Source organism: Syngnathus floridae, chromosome 21, assembly GCF_059516105.1.
Source record: "Syngnathus floridae isolate MCC-2025c chromosome 21, RoL_Sflo_1.0, whole genome shotgun sequence".
Taxonomy (NCBI): Eukaryota; Metazoa; Chordata; class Actinopteri; order Syngnathiformes; family Syngnathidae; genus Syngnathus; species Syngnathus floridae.
The window spans coordinates 3,310,924-3,329,689 of record NC_142433.1 but is presented as its reverse complement, the minus strand read 5'-3'; the positions used below and the strand labels follow the sequence as shown (position 1 = coordinate 3,329,689).

Below are 18,766 nucleotides of genomic sequence, written 5' to 3'. Positions count from 1 at the left end.
TTTTATTTATGCAAAATGTTTAATAATTAGACATTTTTTCCTCAAATATCAATTAAATGGAGCAACTGCGGCCATTTTGTTGCTTAGCCTGCCATAACAATTGTCAAGTAGGAGAAATCACCTCCACTTTTGCAACTCTCTGATGTGCATTGGGTCATTTATCACACGCAGAGGCTCTTAGTGGCTCATTGTCCACGGCCAAGAGTCATATCCTCACCATGCAAGGTATTCCGAAGCTTGTTTATGCAGCGTGTGCCTTGCAGCTGCAGCCCATTCAAATGGCTACCGTCGCTATTCTTTTCTGTCTATGGTATGTGATGAAGTGCATTGCAGCACCTGTTTCCTATAACAAACAGTTTTTCAGTTTGTTTGGATCAGCAAATATTAATCATCCCGTTTCCATAACATAAAGCAGGGTGGAGTCGGTCGTTCAGCGGCGTGCAATTTTCAGCTTGTTCAACTTGACATGCATTATCAGTTTGCTGAGATTTTGCGATCCATCGAGCTGCGCAATCTCCCGCCAGCTTGATTTACAGCTTCTAAATCCTTCTTTTGAACCTCCACAAAGTCAAACAATCAGCAGCTAGTGGAAGATTTGTATTGGGGCCCTGTCTCCTTGACAACAGCCACCATGGCGGCGGTATCTTTAACTCTCGCACCTAGCAGATTACACGAGCGGCTGCAGGAGGTCGGCGGGGTGTTATGATGGCATATTTCAAGCACGGAAATAGCGGCGGTGTAAGATGAGACGCCCGCTTTTCATCTCGCCAGGTGTCAGCGCCGCACGGGTTGCGTAAGAGCCGGCCCGGGGTTCAACAGTGGGTGCTACGTGGAGATCACAGGAACGTGCGAGCGCCGACGCGGGGAACGAAGTCTTAATGGACACAGGAGGAGGACAACGGCTCTTCTGTGCGCCGAGGTGGCCCCTCGCTGCTCACTGTGAAAGTCTGTTCCTCAAACTTACTCAGACATATTTATGGGAGTCTTAACCCCCACCTTCTTACCTTCACGTTTCCCTCATGTTGCCTAGCACCTCCGCGTGGGTTTCGACAGATGAGACCTCAGTTAGTGTCTCCGTCTTTGTGCCCTGTGACCTCACGGCCTGGCAGCGGTACGGAGGAATGCAGAAAATACACAAAAAAGGAAAGAAGAGTAAATCTGAAACAATGTTGTTTTGCTGCCAAAGGTCGCCTCACTCTCGAGTCGTACTGATTTACATCCCAAAAAAGCTTTTGCCTGGTAACAAGATCATGCTGATAATAGTTTTGACATTTTTAAGATTTACAAAATCCAGTCAGAATTGAGGAATAGAATAGCGGCTACGATAATTGGAGCGGAATGGTGTGAAATACGAGCAATGCGGCATTGAGGGCCCCCCACTTGAACAAATGTGACTGACATGGCGGCTTTCATTTAAATGTAATTTCCACAGTTGTATTTCAATGAGCTGAATAGCTCCTTGTAACACGACTAAAGGCATCTCTTTATCTGGCCGTCAACTTGGCAGCGATAAAGGTGAAGACTGAAAAACAAGGCCATAAATAAACAGAATTAGGGCTCCTTCGCATTGCACCATGCACCATGCGTACATGATTTACTTATTCAACAGGATGCCAAGGCCATTTTTTTTAAATTCTGGTGTTCACAGGTTTTTTTTTTTTTAAATGGCTCACACTTGTTCATTCATTGTACACAGCTCAGGCCAGCCTACCTTCTTCCCCCAGTGAGTAATTTGCCTGTGCATTGCTCTTGTATTGCTAGCGAGCCAACTGTTCATCATTCTGTCAGCAGCCACTGCAGGATAATGTTTCAGTGTCAAGAGAAGTTTTAAATTTCATGATATACCGATTCCCCCTCGTTCACAGCTCGGGCGTTATTGACAAGATGGGGTGAAAAATCTCGTTTTTTGAATTGACTGCGCAGATCCTACACTTGAACTTGCAATCATTCTCTTCACTGAGCAATAAGCTTTGTCATCCTCTCTCAAATTGATCCCTGAACTCCATCTTTTTGACGATATCGAAGCAGAGGTGTGATTACGTGTTGACACTCTCATTTCTGCAGATTTTCAGCCGTCGCTGAGGTGTCAGACGGCTCGTATCAACCCTCGATCTGATTGAACCTTGTTTTCAATGTGTGTGTGTCATGTGTGTTTACTGTGTGTATGCAGATTTAATCAGGCCAATGATCCCATGGGTGTGTTAAAGCAGCAGTGAGAAAGAAATGAGATCCCCCCCATTTGTTAAAAATCTGCAAATTAGCTTTACGGAATCCTCAAAATGTTTTCTTAGAGCAACAACGGCTTGAACGTGAATTGAATCCATATTTTTTTCATTCAATCTTGTCAAATTGCGATAAACAATGGCTGCTATGAACTGCTGAGCAATTAAATCTCCAGACCGCAAAACGCAGATACGAACCAGATGAGCAGTAAATCGTCCCGTTTGAATTTCACATGTAAACAAACATGATATTGTTGAAATATCGACGTAATCTACTCAGTTGTGTCCTCGAGTCCTCCATTTTAGTTAAGTCCGTGCCAAAGTCTGCTTTGCCTGTGCGATGCATCCAGCACATTTAGACTCTTGGAGCTGTCCAAGGCACTGAAACAAAAGCGCAGAGAGGAAAACATTGTGGTTTTGGCTTTGCTCTGCTGGTTATTTATGGTGAGGATCCATCCATCCTTTTGTGCTCTGTGGGCAGTGACGACGCGGGAGGGAATTCTTGGAAGGGAATGTTATAAATAACACCGAAATGTGCCTCAAATGTTTGGTGAGCAGTGAAGGCTGGCAGGGCACTTGAGTCGAACTATGCAAAAAAAAAAAAAAAAAACATGGCTGTGCCAAGTGTGACCTACTTTTCTTCAAACTGCTAGCCTCCCCCGCTAGCTATCAATCATCTCTCAAGCTTATACCCCCTGCACATCTCAAAGGACAGTAAAAACCAATATCTGAGAGCAAATATAGTTCATGATTTTCAAAACTAGAATAGTTTTCTGAATATTTGGAAGGCTTTTTGTCCAAAAAGGCTACCGTTGGATGGTTTCTTAATGCAGGGTGGAGCACATTGCTCAACATAACAAATCTAATTGTCACAGTGCTCTGATTGCTCTTGAACACCAAGCTCCGCCAGGGATGTGTGGTTGAAAAATAAAACGAGCGCTGGATTTGGAAAGGGACAAAGTGAGACACGGTGAGACTCAGGACAGGCTCTTAAGTCCAATGATCCAATCCAAAGCCTCGCTAGAAGGTGCATGTCATCATTCATTAGTGCTCTTCGCTTCCGCCCACAAATCTGTGAGCGTTTAAACTCCCACGACAAGAAATAGTTACGTCTCATTCGATTATATTTTATGTGTCACTGTAACATTTAAAGCCTACTTAAATTTGACAGAAGATTTCAGGTCAGGAAATGATTACTGTAAATCTGAAGGTCCACAAAGTCTTAGGTCTTCTGAATTTTATTTTTTTTTTAATTCTGAAATGATTTTTTTTAAATGAGCGAATAAGGATAGAAAAGGCTCCCAGTCGTGAGGACCTCAAAGCTCGGTTTTGCGACACACGTATGCATCAAACCTGCCAAGTTGTGGTCAGCACTTTCGGCTCTCCAACGTTTTTGCTCCCAGCGCATATGCAGATGTTAGCGGCAGCTGTTCAGATTTATGTGCGGGGCTGCTGCAGTAGCAGCTGTGCTTTTTCTTTTTTGCAGAGTCAAATCAAATAAGTGTTTGTGCTTTTGAATTTGTGTCGTCGGCAAAAACGAAATACAAAACAATAATTAATAATGTGGAAAAAGAAATGTGAAGGCTCCTTCATGCTTAAATGTTTGCGCAATGTTATTTTAGAATGATTTAACTCTAGTAGTTATTTTTAGTTCCATCCATATTAATGAAATGCCAAGTTTCACTCATTGTTTTTCCATCGTTCATTAAATATTAAGTTTCTTGTTTTGAATCACAGCCTCATATTTTATTACGTTTGGATTTTATGACATAATCATGCTAACTACACATTTATTTTGCCAACAATTGTCATGAGTAATAATTTAGCGATAGGTTGTAAGTGATTTCAAAACAATTTAAATAATTGATAAGAAATTATTACCGTATTTTCCGCACTATAAGGCGCACCTAAAAACCTCCAATTTTCTCAAAAGCCGACAGTGCGCCTTATAATCCGGTGCGCCTTATAGTGTGGAAAATACGGTATTGACCATTTACAAAAGTGAATATTGGCTCACTATTTGGCAAGAATGCCATCATTTATGATGACTAAGCATAATAATTTTGATGATCAATTTCTCAACCTGTACTGATTTTTCCCAAAATGTTCCTCAGGTATGTTAAAGCTCAATTTTACTAGTCTCGCCAACATCTGACAAACGTTTCCAGCAAGTAAACACTCAAAGAGCCAAAAGCAAAGACAGCAGATGAACATCCCATCATTGAAAGAATGTGCCTGCCATTTTGTTTTGTCTGCAGAGCTCATCTGTTTGGCCGTGTTTATACGAATCGTTGGCTTTAAGAGGCAGGCTTGCTGTAAATCTCAAGTTGTAGACTAAATGATTTGGACTTGGCAACGAAATGTGTCGTGATGCTTATGTTAGTGACAAAGCGACATAGCATCAGATTCTAAAGGAAGCCATTTTCCCCTATTTATTTTTCTTTTTATCTACCTGGGGCAAAAGCACTTTCACGGGAGCTGCTCCTTGAACAGAGGGCAGGAATAAAAGAAGAGGTCACGTTACCACCTCCTTTAGCTGCTGCGGGCGATCCAGCTCTACTTCTGACCTGCTTTAACCTGCCAGCATGCATCTCACTCTCTTGAGTCCTCCCCCCCCCTCCCCTCTCGTTTTTTTCTGCGCCAATCCGCCCGCATCCAGCAACACCCACGTCGTCAGCCCTCGCTGTATCTCGTTATAAACAAACCTACAGCGTTGAAAGCCCGGGGAATGTTTTTGGAAGACAAAAGATGCTTGTTTGTGAGTGACATTCAAAAACACAAATGTAGTTGTTTAGGTTTGAATTCATTACACTTGGTTGCTAAAAGAAACTAAAATTCAAAAGTGGAGGTCTATCTTGTTTTTTTGGGAGTAGACTGTTGTTGTTTTCCATTTCTTGATTGTCTCTAAAATAGAAAAAAAGACCTCGAGAAAAATTCGGATCATTTTTCCAAACCGCTGAACATGACTTAAATCTACAACACATGTAACAAATAAAAATAATAAAATAAAAAATAAAATGTCTTGTATTAGTTTATTTAAAAAATCTGAAATACAATTGAATAATTTCAACACCATTATTGGATCATTTTTTCAACATAAAGAATTTCTGCTTTTTTAATTTTAATCTATTTAAATCATACTGCCATGAGACCATATGAACAGTTTCTTTTCTTTTTTTTTTCTTTTAGGGTGAAGGCAGCTATATTTCATTTTGACAGCTCTATAGTTGTGTGGTACAGTAATACTACCATGCACACACGATACAAATTTCTTTTGAGGGATTATACAGAACAGGATGTTGTTGATTCCAAACAAAGAGGTTAACCTTTCACTCTCCTGGTTTGTTTGCATCACTTTATCGCTAGTGAATGAGCACTCAGGCAACTTGAGCTCTTTTTATTTCCATGTCAACGGCTCAATATTGAAGATAATTCAGCGAGGGATTTTTTTTTTAGGTTGGAAATCACAAAGGAGTGTTTTGCAGAAGAAATATGAGATATAGTACGGGGTAAAATTAAACTTGAGCTTTTAATTACATGATTAATGATGCTTCCGTTCTAAGTCGGAAAAACGAGTACAGACTGAATGTTATTGCACAATTTTGTCAGGAGCTGTTGTGTTTGTTTTAAGGCAAGGGGAAAAAAAAAAATCTTCCAAATTGTAGTAACGCAATTCTGCACCGCTCTAAATTACAACCGCAATACATATACACAATGAACATATTGTTAAATTAAATGTGAAAGGCAAATTACAAAACCCCTAAATGTGAACTTGTCATTTGATTCCACCGCCTGTGTGCAAGTTGAGGCCAAAAATGTAAGACGTCCCCAAAAAAAAAAAAAAATAGAGCTGTTTCCCGTCTGCTTGGCACATTTCAGCGCATCAAATCCCGAGTCGCAAGCAAAGGAGAAGTGGGTCAAGGCAGCTGCTTCCAAACTTGACGATCCCCGTTAGCATAGCGTTGCCAGACTGCATTCCCCCCCCCCCGGCATGAAAACCTCAAACCCTTTTCCACTCCTGCCACAATCGAGTCGGACCTCTGATGTCTGTCTTCTAAACCTGTTCCCTAACTTGTCACAGCGCTGAGGAAAAATCAATGAAATATTAGTTTGAGCTTCAACAGAGGAGAGCTGCTTTAGCATTTGGGATCCCGTAGGGATTCATGCCTGGCCCCTTGCAGTTGTTATGTCTTTAAAACACCCAAACAGATGATGCTTTGTTTTTCCTGACATGTCTGGACTGGCTTTCCACTTGCTGGTTCTTGTATTCCTTCTACAGAGGTCTCATTGATTTCCAATGATTTTTTTTTTCGGCCCATCATTCTGCATATGATAATATTTCATTTCGAGACCGGGCTTGAAATGAATCTCATTTTTTGTTTGTAGAGTGTCTTGGGAATAAATTGTCACCATCAAATTATTCTTCTCTTCCTGTTTTTCATTTGCTTACTTTATATTCATGACCCAGAAGTGTTTTTCAATCGAATATTTTCTGCAATTTTGACTTTATAATTACATTAGCTCATGTTAATGATAAAAACAATGTTGTGTTTCGATTTAGGACGTTGTCTTAGAAACGAGACAAACCACTAGATGTGATTAATTAAGAATAATTAATGTCTATTTGGTTAGCCTTGGTCTTATTTGGCAAAAAAAAAACAGTTACATAGATCAGAATGTAAAATCCTTGTCGGAAAGTCTGATTCAGTAACCCAAAGCAAATGAGATTATTTTGAAGATGCCGATCATTAGTGCTAAACCATCCCAGCCATTGATGACTCATCTGGTCCCACATTAAGTCAATTATATCAGTGCAGCAGATGGAAAATATTAATTCAATATTGAATATAGCAACATTTTGAACTTCAATTCTCAAGTGGTTTTGAAAAATATTTACTGCATGTTTCTGGTCTCTTCTAACAGGATTACAAAATATTTCCTGACGCAAAGCCGATGGATGGAAAACTGAAAGTGACATCCTGACATCCTCACAGGTAAGATGAGCTTTCATCATCTTCGGGGCGGATTGAAAAAAGGCTTTCGTTTCCATGCATGACAGAATATACTCCAATGTGGTGTGGGAAAGCGAGGAACAAAATACAAGAACCTCACCCACAGTTGAATGTAACCTGAGAAGCATCCACTTAAAGCACAACAGGTATCAGGTAGCAATTGTTTAAAAAAATCCTTAGGGACATGTAGACCACGATTAACTTGAGGAGCAACATGGCGTCTCCATCTTTAGTTGTGTGACTGCAGACATGACACATGTGCGCTTAATCCCATGACAAATACCGGCCAGAATTTCACACATGATTTCATGTGCGTTCATTCATCAGGGTTGGCACGGAACCCGGGGATGTGCTTGGAAGGAGGAGAAGGGTAAACAAGAAGAGTTTAGAAGTTTTATTTCTCAACTGTGCTCAATCTGCCATGAAATAACACTGCCTGTTGAGTCCTATCACTTTTGGTGCGGCTTAACTGGTTGAGCAGTTGGTGACCACCCACAGGGTTGTGTCATCACCATGCCATGAGTGGATCACCCCAGCTCACACACAAACACTGAAAAAAAGAAGATAAATGTTTATTTAACATTTAAATACTAATATTGGCAAAAATCCTTGTCACTTAATTTCCTTTTTTGGAGATTGAGTTTCACTGTATGCTTTTCCAGAAGAAATATTCATTCTCAAATCAGCACATCTTTGGATTTTAACGACAGTTCCATCTTCTCTGACCACCTCTGGTGTGATAAGAAGTTATACTATCAAGTCTAATGTGGATCAGATTACCAGATGTATAGCAATACATCTCATAATCTCCACCAGGACAGGAAGCAGCGAGTCCAGGAGACCGACCGTCTCCGTCTGACCTCAGCAACGTCTGTAGCTCCACCTGGAAAAGCAAAAGCTGACCTGGAGTAATGTTGAGGAATTTTTCAATAATAATAATAATAATAATGCATTTCGACTGACATTTGCTGTGCTGTTTGAGGAAGTGTTTACATATTTGTGTTTGTGCGTGCACTTAATTTTCTGTAGGACAACCTTCATCTCAAGGTTTACTTTAACAAAGACTTGCTAATGATTTGAACTTTCCTCTAAGAGTCAACGCTACTGCTCCCAGGAGAAGCTCAACACTCCAATCATTTTTTTTCTTTTAACATTTCCCCTTTGCCGAATTGGATATTATTATTCTGCTTTCATTTTACTGGTCACAGAGCAAATAATTCCATATTTGGTTTCACAGATGGCAGGATTATAACATGCAAATGAGCTCACTAGAGGAAGATATGAAGAAAAATATTGAGGGACTTTTTTTTTCCGTCGCTCTCTCTGCTGGTAATTATTTTTGGTGAGACAGATGGAACGAGCGGGGAATAGTTCCAAAGTAAACTAATGAATATTAATTACGATCAAAGAGGCGAGTTTAAACAGGATTCTTTGAGGTTTTTAAATTTATTTACTACTAATCTTGTTAATGTTTGCTATTATACATCATGCATAAATGATTACATACAGTGGATATAAAAAGTCTACACCCCCCTGTTCGTATATCAGATTTCTCAGGGGTGTGTAGACTTTTAATACTTGCCCGTATCATGTCCATTATTAAAATCATAATGTATTTTTATTAATGAAATGAAAAAAAAGATTTTTATCTCCAACAGGCCTGCCGTGGTGATCGAAACAGGAAGTGACACGCTAATGACTGCAAAATGAAATCTAGCCAGAGCTCGCCGCAGGATAGCGGGGATGATGATGGACGTGCATGCGGCTGGCTTGGCGACGACGCACGTCACCTGCTCATCGCACACGTAACTGGACGGCCACTTAACGAGGCCTGTTTCCAATCAAGCAGACGGATGGATGTGCCTCATCTGTCCTCCCTGCCAACCCAGCAAGAATGCTACGTGCCCCCGGAATCCAATTTCCCTTCACAGCCTGTAATACCTCGTTTGAGGTTTTACTGCATGTTTATCCGATGGATTTTCCTCCTGCCAGGACCACAAGGGACTGGAATGGTGTCCACTTGAATTTTTCCATAGTGCGGCTTGGGGAAGTAGGAGTGTCATGGAGCTAATGTGCTGCCTGGCCGTTGAACCGTGAGGGTGGATCCTTGAGTGGATGGGAGGATGACATTTATGATGGGAAGCCTGTAATTATGTGGGCATCTGCCAGATAGCTACAGCACCGGTGTTATGTTCACCGTGAGGACCGTAATGCTCAGGTTTCATTTAGGTGTTTATTCATTAGGATCCAGTTGGAGTATTTTTCCAGACTTCCTTTCAGACTCAAATTTTGTCTGACATGCTTGCAAAAAAACTGAAGGTATTTTTTTGTGTGTGTCTGGCATTTTTGGAGAGCAACAGGTAATACAGCTCAGAGAGGCAACCAACCTTGCCAGGGCTCATTTGAAGCTCCACTGCTGAACTGTGACCTATCAAATCGTTGGGGGTCAAACTAAAAAAAAAAAAAAAAAAAGGGCAAAGAGAGCATCTGTTGTCCTTCTAAACGCTCATAAACTATTCAAACAGTATTCAGAAAGGAACTGATTGACAGGGAATGTGCAATTGGGCATTTTTGGCCGTGTTGTGAAGCAGATTGCAAATGTTTGGTAAACATGGGATTAAACGAGCTCATCAGATTCACACTAAACATACACAGTGTAATCTTCTTATTCACCAAACAAGGTTTGGAAATAACTTTTACTTTAAATCATGGTGACATTTAAATTCTTGTTTAATATTTAGTCTTGTGTTATACATTTACAAGAAAACAGCACAATTTCCTGGTGTCCCAAAACACCTTTTAATAATTAATAGCTCTTCCTGCTTCATTCTTGCTTGAGTAAGATTTCATCTCACCTGAAATGAAAGTGTGCACACACATACACACTCCCATTTTACTCAAATTCTCCAGGCGTGAAAGTGAAGCTGATCAAAGCTCTATAAAGGCTTTTGGTGCCTTTGCAGGAATATTTCACTGCTCAAAGTAAATCTCCACATTATGTTGAAAGGATGCCCATTTATCTTGATTTTTCTTTTTTTAAAACCGATTCCTTTCACCACAAATCAAGATACATGTCAGTATACACTCATCAACCACATTATTATCCACCTTATAATCTAATAAGAAAAAAAAATATTGCACTCACTTTTGATTGACATTGAAAATTGAGGCAAATTATTTGGGCCACCTCCAGAATGACAGAATGAGTTTAGTCTTGACTGGCAATATGATTATGAAAGTGGCTTTAAACTTCCAGTTGAATTATAAATACAAATAATGGCATTTCTACACTCACCCACTGTAAAAAAACCAGTTTCTAAGAAATCCTCCCTCCTCAATGACGATTGCATCATATCCGTGACTCCATCCGTCTGATTTATTATAACTATTCTCCAGTACTTGGAAATCCCAGTTTTCAATGGAACCATTGTGATAGGTGACTAACTTGCCAGTAACTAACACACCTAAATTGATCAATATCAAGCGTGCAAACAACAGCGATGAACCCATGTGATAATTTCAGCAGATCCCAGACAACGATAAGCTTACCAGAATCCTTCGTCTATGCTTATGGAAAATTTGCTTGTTGATTTTGAAGCTTTATCAGCATCACCCTCATACAGACGGAATCTGTTTCTTTCCTTTTCTGCTCCAGACAAGTTCGAGCGGATCTGGGAGTGATGTTAGCCTCAAGGGGAGGGTCAAGTTCTAATAATTGAAGTTTCAGATTGTTGGTCTGTTTTATGGTAAGAATTTAGTGGCTGCATGTAGAATCCAACGGAACTTGTAGTATCGGTTTCATTTTTTTCCAATATTGTTGTTCTTGTTCCGCCTGCACAGTTAGATTTAAATTCATGTGAAGGTCAGTAAAAAGTTAATTACAAAGGTTTCGCTGTGAATAAATCTTAGCCCCGAGGTGACGTTTGCTTAATAAGAGGCCAATACGCCCACGAGGCAACATCATGAAGCAACATGTCCTCTTTGTAGTGATTCACCACAAAATATTTCGAACCAGAAGTAAATAGGATTTGTCTTTCACTAGAATTACATTGCCTAAAGCAATATGGACCTCATTCTGGTTTTCCCACAGTTTAAAAACGACGTCAGTAATCAGTCAACATGATTCTTGATGTAACCCTTCAAAGACACAAGACCCCTATAATCAGATAAAACCTCGGTCATTGACAACATGACGTCTTTTCTTTTTTTCCAAAAGTCACGCAAGTGTCAAGTTAGAAGATCTTGTTTTCATTTGATTGTTAGAACATTGTGGAAAAAAAAATATCTATGGAATTTGTATGTTACCAGAGAATAATGACTGCGGTTCAATTGATTGCCAAACTTGTGACGTGGATTTATTTGTCATGTGGTGGCAGTGAGGGGATCAAGCTCTCTCTTGTTCTCCTGATGTTACGTGTTCCTCTTCAAATGCATTTGTGGTTTACGATTGTGACCACCTGCACCCGTCCAGGTGAGGCACAATAACACTCAAAGTTCCATGTTATCCTTGCAATGGGGATTCCCAGCCTAGCATTAATTTTGCATTTGTATTATACACATGTTTTTGATCATTGCTTGAAGGCTAGCAAGCTTCAGAATCTGTTGTGCACTGTATTTCTTTGTCTTCATCCGGTATGTTAGACCAAACAGATAAAAAGACAAAAACAGAGGCTGGTTTGTGATTGCATGTCTCAGTCTGGGGGGTAAACTGCTTGCACCTTGAGTCACCACTCAGCCTGTTGACTCTGGTTAAAGTGCTCTTGACTGTGACAAGGATGTCAGCCAGATCAGGGGGCTTCATGACTGGTGACTCACCTTGGTCAAGGCCATCCGCCCTAAGGGTGGTGGGGGCGACAAAAGAAAGACAAAACACATGCTGGGAGGCTGATTTGCAGAGAGAGAGAAGAAAAAAAAAGAGATGAATAGAGAAGCGTCTCACCTTACAAGTTCTCAATAGGCTCAATATAAAAACCAGCGCGTGAAGAGTTCAAAAGGTGCATGTCAATGGAGTCCAATATACAGTGATGTATCAGGTTGCCCCCAAAATCCCCATCTGAAGACAAAAAAAGGAGCTGAGCAATTAGATAACCTCACCTTTCAAATGCAGACTGACAATAGACTGACCTCAAATGATAATAATATACAAAACTTGTAGGATAGTGAAAATCCTTGCCTTCTTTTGTGAAAAAAGAAAATGGTGACAATGTGCAAACTGTTCTGATGATTGCAGTAGTTAACCAGGCTAATTGCAACGTGGGGTGAGAACGCCACCTGCTGGCCAATGTTCTACTCGCCTTACCTTATAAAAACTGCTTGATTTTGACATATTGCTGATTGAATTTACTTTTAAAAAGAAGAGATATTTGACATGCATTTACTTCTGTCTATTCGACCACCATCACTGATTGGATGTCAATTTCTATTTTAACCTTTATTTTATCATTCAGCCAGCATGGCGTGTTTATATAAATAAAATATTTGCAATCTTCTCAGAGACCGATGGCATCTCAAGGAGAATTCATGCACACTCTATATGAACAAGGCAAAACGTGTTGTAGGGTTTAACCCTATTAGACGTGCTTTCCGCTTCAGCACCACGGATAGCTCCCCATCGTAATTGACAACGCCCCGGAAGTAACCCGCTGCTCAGCAAGTGCCTTCTTCTTTTTTTCTATACCCCGCGCCTCATTCAAAACCCAAACTAAACTCTTGGAATCATTATTAATAATTAATATTATTTGTTGTTGTTTTAAAAAAGAAAAAATAGTCGAGGTGCCCTTTTCTGATTGGCTGATTTCTACATCAGGAGAGCTTGCGCCGGCCGGCCGGTTGCGCGCACCAGAAGCACCCTAGAATAAAAAAGAAAGGTTTGCTAGAATTACTTTCACTCCAGTGTTACTCGCGCTCGTTGTTAATCTACCTTTGCCTACGTCATCACCCTGTTTCCCATTCATAAAGCTACTTTAATACGAAATATATCCACGTAATATGCGTCTTTTAAAAAAAACGGTGCGCCTGTCCCTTTAAGGGTTATGTAGCCGGGCTAGTCAATGTAGGACGAGCGACCGACCGTGCGTGCGCGCTCCTGCCCGAGGTCCGGCTGCCGTCTTCATCATGGCCTCCACACCGCCGACTCCGCCGCAACCGAGGATGAAGCGATCAGCATACAGCCCTTCCCTTCCCGACGCGGAGACGGACGCCAAGCCGAAACAGCGGCACCGGTAGAGGCGAGCCGCGCCGGGGAGAGCCGCGCCTCACAGCCAATGCCACCCCGGTCTCCCCCATGCCTTCGCTCAAAGCCAAGCACGGCTATTCAATAAAGGAGGGTGAGAACCCGGGCGGTGGCAGAAACATGTCAACAAATAGGGATTATTCCGTTAATCTATCGGTGCAGCAAGTGCTGAGTCTTTGGGTGCAAGGGACGGCGTTGCAGCACTTTGCAGGTATGTAACGCCGGACGAAAGGTGCCGTGCGTCCGCTATTCAGCACTGGACGCTCGAATATCATTTCAATCGGAATAAAGCGATGTAACGTGATATTCGTGCTCACATGCTGACGGCATTACTACCACAGGAAAATGAATGAGACATGGCCAATTTGTATTTTTGTGACGTGGGTGCACCCTTCTGTGAACTGAATGATGTGTATCCCCTTTGTCTAGCTTGCCATGAGCGAGGATTTAAAAAAAAAAAAATCGATACCTTTATGATCGTCAATGGTCTTTTATAGTGCTTGAATGCAAATTCAGTTTTATGACTATCATTTTTTGCCCTCGTCAGGTGAAGTTTTAAACATGACTCAAGTGGTGTTTCTATTTTCCCTGTACAAACAGGTTTCACCCAAATGAAACATTTATATTTTAATCTTACATGCATAAAAATATTTAAAAACAGACCCATCTATCCCAGCTGACTTTTTGGGTGCACCCCTTGAGTTGGGTCACCTGCCTTTTATTTTTTTTAGTGCTGCATTTTGTATGCAGGGAATTATTATTATTATTTTTTGTGTGTGAGCAGAAAATTCAAAGACAGGACATGTCATCATTTCCGATTGCCACATTTTTTTAGTTGCTTGCTTTTGCATCCTGTGTGTTGAGCAACGTGTCGAGCATGAGCGAAAAAGAGGTAGTGGATGATGCTGAGTCAGCAGGAAGCCTTGAGCGCATGTAAAGCTGCGTGAAAGCGGAGGCGCAACACAGCATGGAAAGCGCTGATGAGGAGAGTGTATATAGAATACTGCCACCTGATCCCCCTCTCCCCCAAAATCTAAATCCCCCCCCTCCCCTAATACCAACCAGGTGATAAATGACCTACTGAGACATGAAATGGGGTCATGGTGAGAACTGCACAATAGAAATAGACCTCACTAAGTTCCTAATATTTTGAAATGTAATCATCTGTGTTTTTTTGTGTACTTCCATATCAGAAATGTGGTACTGGGTGTTCCTGTGGTGTCTTTTCTCCTCACTCTTCGTCCACGGGGTGATGGGGATGCTCATGTTCGTCATGCTGCAGCGTCACAAGCGGGGCCGTCTCATCGCCGTTGTGCTGGTCAGCGTGGGTTTCCTGGCCTCCCTCTCCGGAGGCGTCATCACCAGTAAGTTGTTGTTTCATCTGCTTTTTCTTTTTTTTTAATGTGCTCAGCAAAATCTGTTCAGCCTGGGGATGACAGTTTGCTTCCGTCAGCCACAGGTGGCGCTGACAAGGGCAAAGGCTTGTGGGTTTTCCTCATTAACCTTTTCCAGTCGGACCTCTCAATGTTCACCCAATCGCTCTTTCACTGTTTCCAGCTCGGATCTTAAAATAGACAATATATTATTAATGCCAAGCAATAAAGAAGTCTGGATTTTTGTTGCCCTCAGGCGCAGCGATAGCGGGCGTGTACCGCGTGGCAGGGAAGGACATGGCACCCCTAGAGGCTCTGCTTCTCGGTGTGGGCCAAACCAGCCTCTCTGTCGTCATATCCTTCTCACGCATCCTGGCCACACTCTGAAATGAAGGTAATAGTTGAAGGACACAGACTTAATGAATGGCAGCCAATCAGAGACTTGAAATTGGCCTCTTGACCTTTGGGACTGGGTCCAAAAGTTGAGTTACTGCCATATTTACGAGCGGGAACTCGGTTCAGCACAAGCAGCGCCAGGCAAACACAGCTCCATCCTCAGCTTCTGGACTGAAAGCCATGTTGGGGGTAACTTTGTGCCAACCGTCTGCTCTATATGAATGGGAATTTTTTTAATGGGTTCCTTTTTTAAGAGTCCGCTTGAGAACAAAAGTCGAGCAGTGAAGACGCAACAAATGTTGAAAGCGATACAGTATTAATCATCACCCGGAGGTTTCACAGATTCTCGTTATCATTCCTTTTCCGTACGCAACTTCTATGCTGCTTGCAGGAAAGAGAAGTGTGAGTTCAACAAACATGAAAACAAGTATCAGTGCCAAAAACTGCTTGCGAGTGAATGTTTGGGAGCGTTGCTATTAGCTACACTTGTTTGCTCTCTATTTTTATTTTTTTTAAACCTGTGTCCCTTAAGTTATAAAGGTTTGATTTAAATCTGAAGAAGCTAGCGCCGCACATTTGACCCCAGACCAGAAGGGGGCATTGTGATCCCACAGCACTGTCAAAGAAACATGAAAAAGAAAATCTAAAATTGACAACAAAAGTGGATTCAAGGTAAGATAAATCGACGCTAGCTTCTTCAAATGTTCTTTTTAACTTTGCATTTTGCACTGATTTTTACTCTTGCCTTCTTTTATCATGTAACTCTGGCGTGACACAGTACACTGAAATGAGTGATAGCGTTTTTATTTTTTTTAAATGCTGTCAAGATGTGCTTGAATGATATTGTTTGTGGTAAAATAGGCCATAAACAAGTTTGTGTCCCGGGATTGAAAAAAAAACCCAAAATGTAAACAGCACATGACACCAAACCCAAAAATAGGAAGTCGAAGGGTATTTAATGCCAAAGTATCATTCATATGCTAGCTTTATTTCTTCCATCTCATTTTAATGATGTAACATATTTTAATGAATTGCTGCTTCAAGATTGGTCGGAAAATATCATTTTGAGTCAGTTTTATGTGTGCCTTTTTCAAGGTATTCTGAAGGGTTATGTAACTGACACGCTCACCTACATTACCAGTTTTGTACACAAGAGGGCGTCATTGCACTGAATTAAAAACGCTGCGATGACAAATGAGATATTTTCTTTGGAATAGTTTTTTTGGATGCTTCCCAACTATCAAACTTATTGGAAAACCAACCCAAACTTTCAATTTAATCTAATAATAATAATTATTACGAATTATTTCCCTCTTTTTCAGGGACCAAAGCTGTTTTTTTTCCACCATTTTTTATTTATTTGCAAATTTTATCATGTAATTTTTTTAATGGTGCTTTTGCAGCGTGTGTGATTGCTACCAACAATATTTATGTGCTATTTTTTAATACAAAGAGGTTATTAGTTGTTTTAAATGGCGTGCCCTAAAGCAGTATTTTCCAGCCTTTGGAGCCAAGGCAAATATTTGGCAGTATATGAACAAAGAAATATTATTTGCAGGAAAAACAAACGAACAAAATGGCCCCTCACTCTTTTACCCAGATGCCACATTGTGATTGCATGTGTCGTGTGCTAACGTGTGAAAGAGGTAATGTTCAAAACCCACAGTGGCACTTGTAAATAATGTATCATATGTTAATTAATTAAAAAAAAAAACGTTTTGTACCAGCCAAGCAGCTGATATTTATAACAATGGCTTATGTATAAATTGTTCCTTATAAATATCAGTTGAAATAAAAAAAAAAAATCTTTTTAGAATACAAAAGTATGTGGAGTGGTGTTTTATTTATACTTTTAATATGTGATTATTAGTACAGTGGTGCCCTAAGCTGCAAATTGTCGAACTAGGCCCCGACCCCTTGGCACCCAATTTAGCTCTACGTGCCCACCCGCCACAAAGCAGGCCATTTTTAGACAAACCCAAACGTGCTTTGTCTTTGTCAGGCTAAAGGAAATTGGCTGTTTCTATTTAGTGGCATGAGCAAAAAAAAAAAAAAAAGTTTAATATGGGATCAACATTGTAATGACAGGCGGACGGGGCCACCCCATCCCCTCCCTAAACATTTTGATTACACCCCAGACTCCCAACACAATTCCCAAGCATGCACACAATTGTTTTGTAACTTGACATTTTGTTGCTATTCCAGCAATGGGGTGAACTTTCTCAGACAGGATGTGATTTTTTTTATTTTTATTTTAAACTTTCCCAAGCATTAGTTGCACCCAGACACGCCAAGCTTCCTCAAAGCGACGTGATGACTTTATGATGATTTGATAGAACAAAGGTCTCGAGTTTTTTTTTTTTTCTGTTATTTTGCTCTTTAACCACTCAAACTAGGCTGGCGCTGATCTAATAATAAATGAGAAAAGTACATAAGTCATGAATACGGGTGCCGCTTTGCATATTCAAATTGAAAAATAAAGAAGCTAGACATGATGCTGTCACCCTGGCCACTCGCTCCTATTGTCTTATTATTTCCGCCGCAGGAAATACTCAAGAGTTGAGCGTGAGTGCAGACAAGGGGACTGCATGCCTGCTTTGTAAAAAAACACCCCTTCAACAATGACTGGAAACAGGCCAAGTCTTTTGAGCCAGCAGATCACTTTACATTATTGACCTTGCCTTTGTGTTTTGGAGTTTGACTCCAGTCGCTCAACATGTACAGTATATAAAGAGCAGACAACAGACAAACACTTCACCAGGCCCGGGCTCCATCGGAGACCCGGCCCGCTGTCAGATCAGCGCCGGCTGTCTGGGCCTGACTCTGATCTCTGTGTCTGAGTTTACTTTGGGAGAAAACCTCCATCCCGACCTCCCGGGCTGGAATGTTCTACACGTTTTCCCGCAGTGACAACAACACAATGAAATCTGAGTTAAGCCGGAGAGCGCCGATCAAATGAAGGCCAAACACAACTTGAATTGCTCCAAATTTAGATCGGACAATTATAGTCTATTGAGATCTGATTGAGAGCTAGAGTGGGTATAAAAAGTCTACACACCCCTAATTTAGATAAGACAATTTTAGTCTATTGGGAATTTTCAATTTGATTGATAGCTACAGTGGATATAAAAAGTCTACACACCCTTAATCAAATATGCTGGTGCATATAAAAAAAATCTGGATCCTTCTTATGTGCAAGCTTTGTGTTGTCCTCCATTGTGTTACCACAACTCTCCCCCACTTGTATAATTTTGTTGTTGTTCTCCATAAAGGCCACAAGAGGGCAGCATCTTCTCTCTTTGGATGAGGCTCCTGGCTGTCTACCTCAAGCGAGGAGCCCCAAGGCGATTTAGCCTCCAACAAGTATAGGACAGAAACGCCATCACTCACTTTGACAGTCAATATCCGGGAAAGCAGGTGATGATCAATTCTAAATCGAGACATTAGTCACATATTCACCTGAGGCCCATAAACTGGATAATCTGGAGATGGAAGTGGTGGCTTGCTGATTTTCAAATAGATGTCAAGAGA

The 18,766-nt window shown here is 41.0% G+C and overlaps 1 protein-coding gene and 2 long non-coding RNA genes across 7 annotated transcripts in view; 2 read left to right on the top strand and 1 right to left on the bottom strand.

Annotated features, from left to right (window-relative positions):
* Positions 1-12,700, top strand: part of LOC148379945 (uncharacterized) — a 30,926-nt gene extending 18,226 nt beyond the window's left edge. For both annotated transcript variants that reach the window (XR_015855258.1, XR_015855257.1), the window contains 2 exons: positions 7,146-7,216; positions 8,893-12,700. This is a non-coding gene — a long non-coding RNA (uncharacterized LOC148379945). The remainder of the gene's footprint in view (positions 1-7,145; positions 7,217-8,892) is intronic.
* Positions 11,462-13,788, bottom strand: LOC148379944 (uncharacterized). 3 transcript variants are annotated; one of them, XR_015855261.1, is made up of 3 exons: positions 13,305-13,788; positions 12,359-12,410; positions 11,462-12,287 (listed from the first exon to the last, which is right to left on the bottom strand). It is a non-coding gene; the product is annotated as an uncharacterized LOC148379944 (long non-coding RNA). The 3 variants fall into 3 exon arrangements; XR_015855260.1 differs by lacking the exon at positions 12,359-12,410 and having other exon boundaries at positions 11,462-12,069; positions 12,174-12,287; positions 13,305-13,785; XR_015855259.1 differs by lacking the exon at positions 12,359-12,410.
* tmem170b (transmembrane protein 170B) lies at positions 13,095-18,653 on the top strand. Of its 2 annotated transcripts, XR_015855256.1 has the most exons (4): positions 13,095-13,677; positions 14,660-14,830; positions 15,096-15,907; positions 18,508-18,653. XR_015855256.1 is itself a non-coding variant. In XM_088366231.1 (3 exons), exons 1-3 carry the CDS (start codon positions 13,518-13,520, stop codon positions 15,224-15,226), a joined length of 462 nt encoding a protein of 153 aa, XP_088222357.1. In that variant the 5' UTR covers positions 13,095-13,517; the 3' UTR covers positions 15,227-17,058. The 2 variants fall into 2 exon arrangements, 1 of the variants encoding a protein (XP_088222357.1); XM_088366231.1 differs by lacking the exon at positions 18,508-18,653 and having other exon boundaries at positions 15,096-17,058.
* The last annotated feature ends 113 nt before the right edge of the window (positions 18,654-18,766 follow it).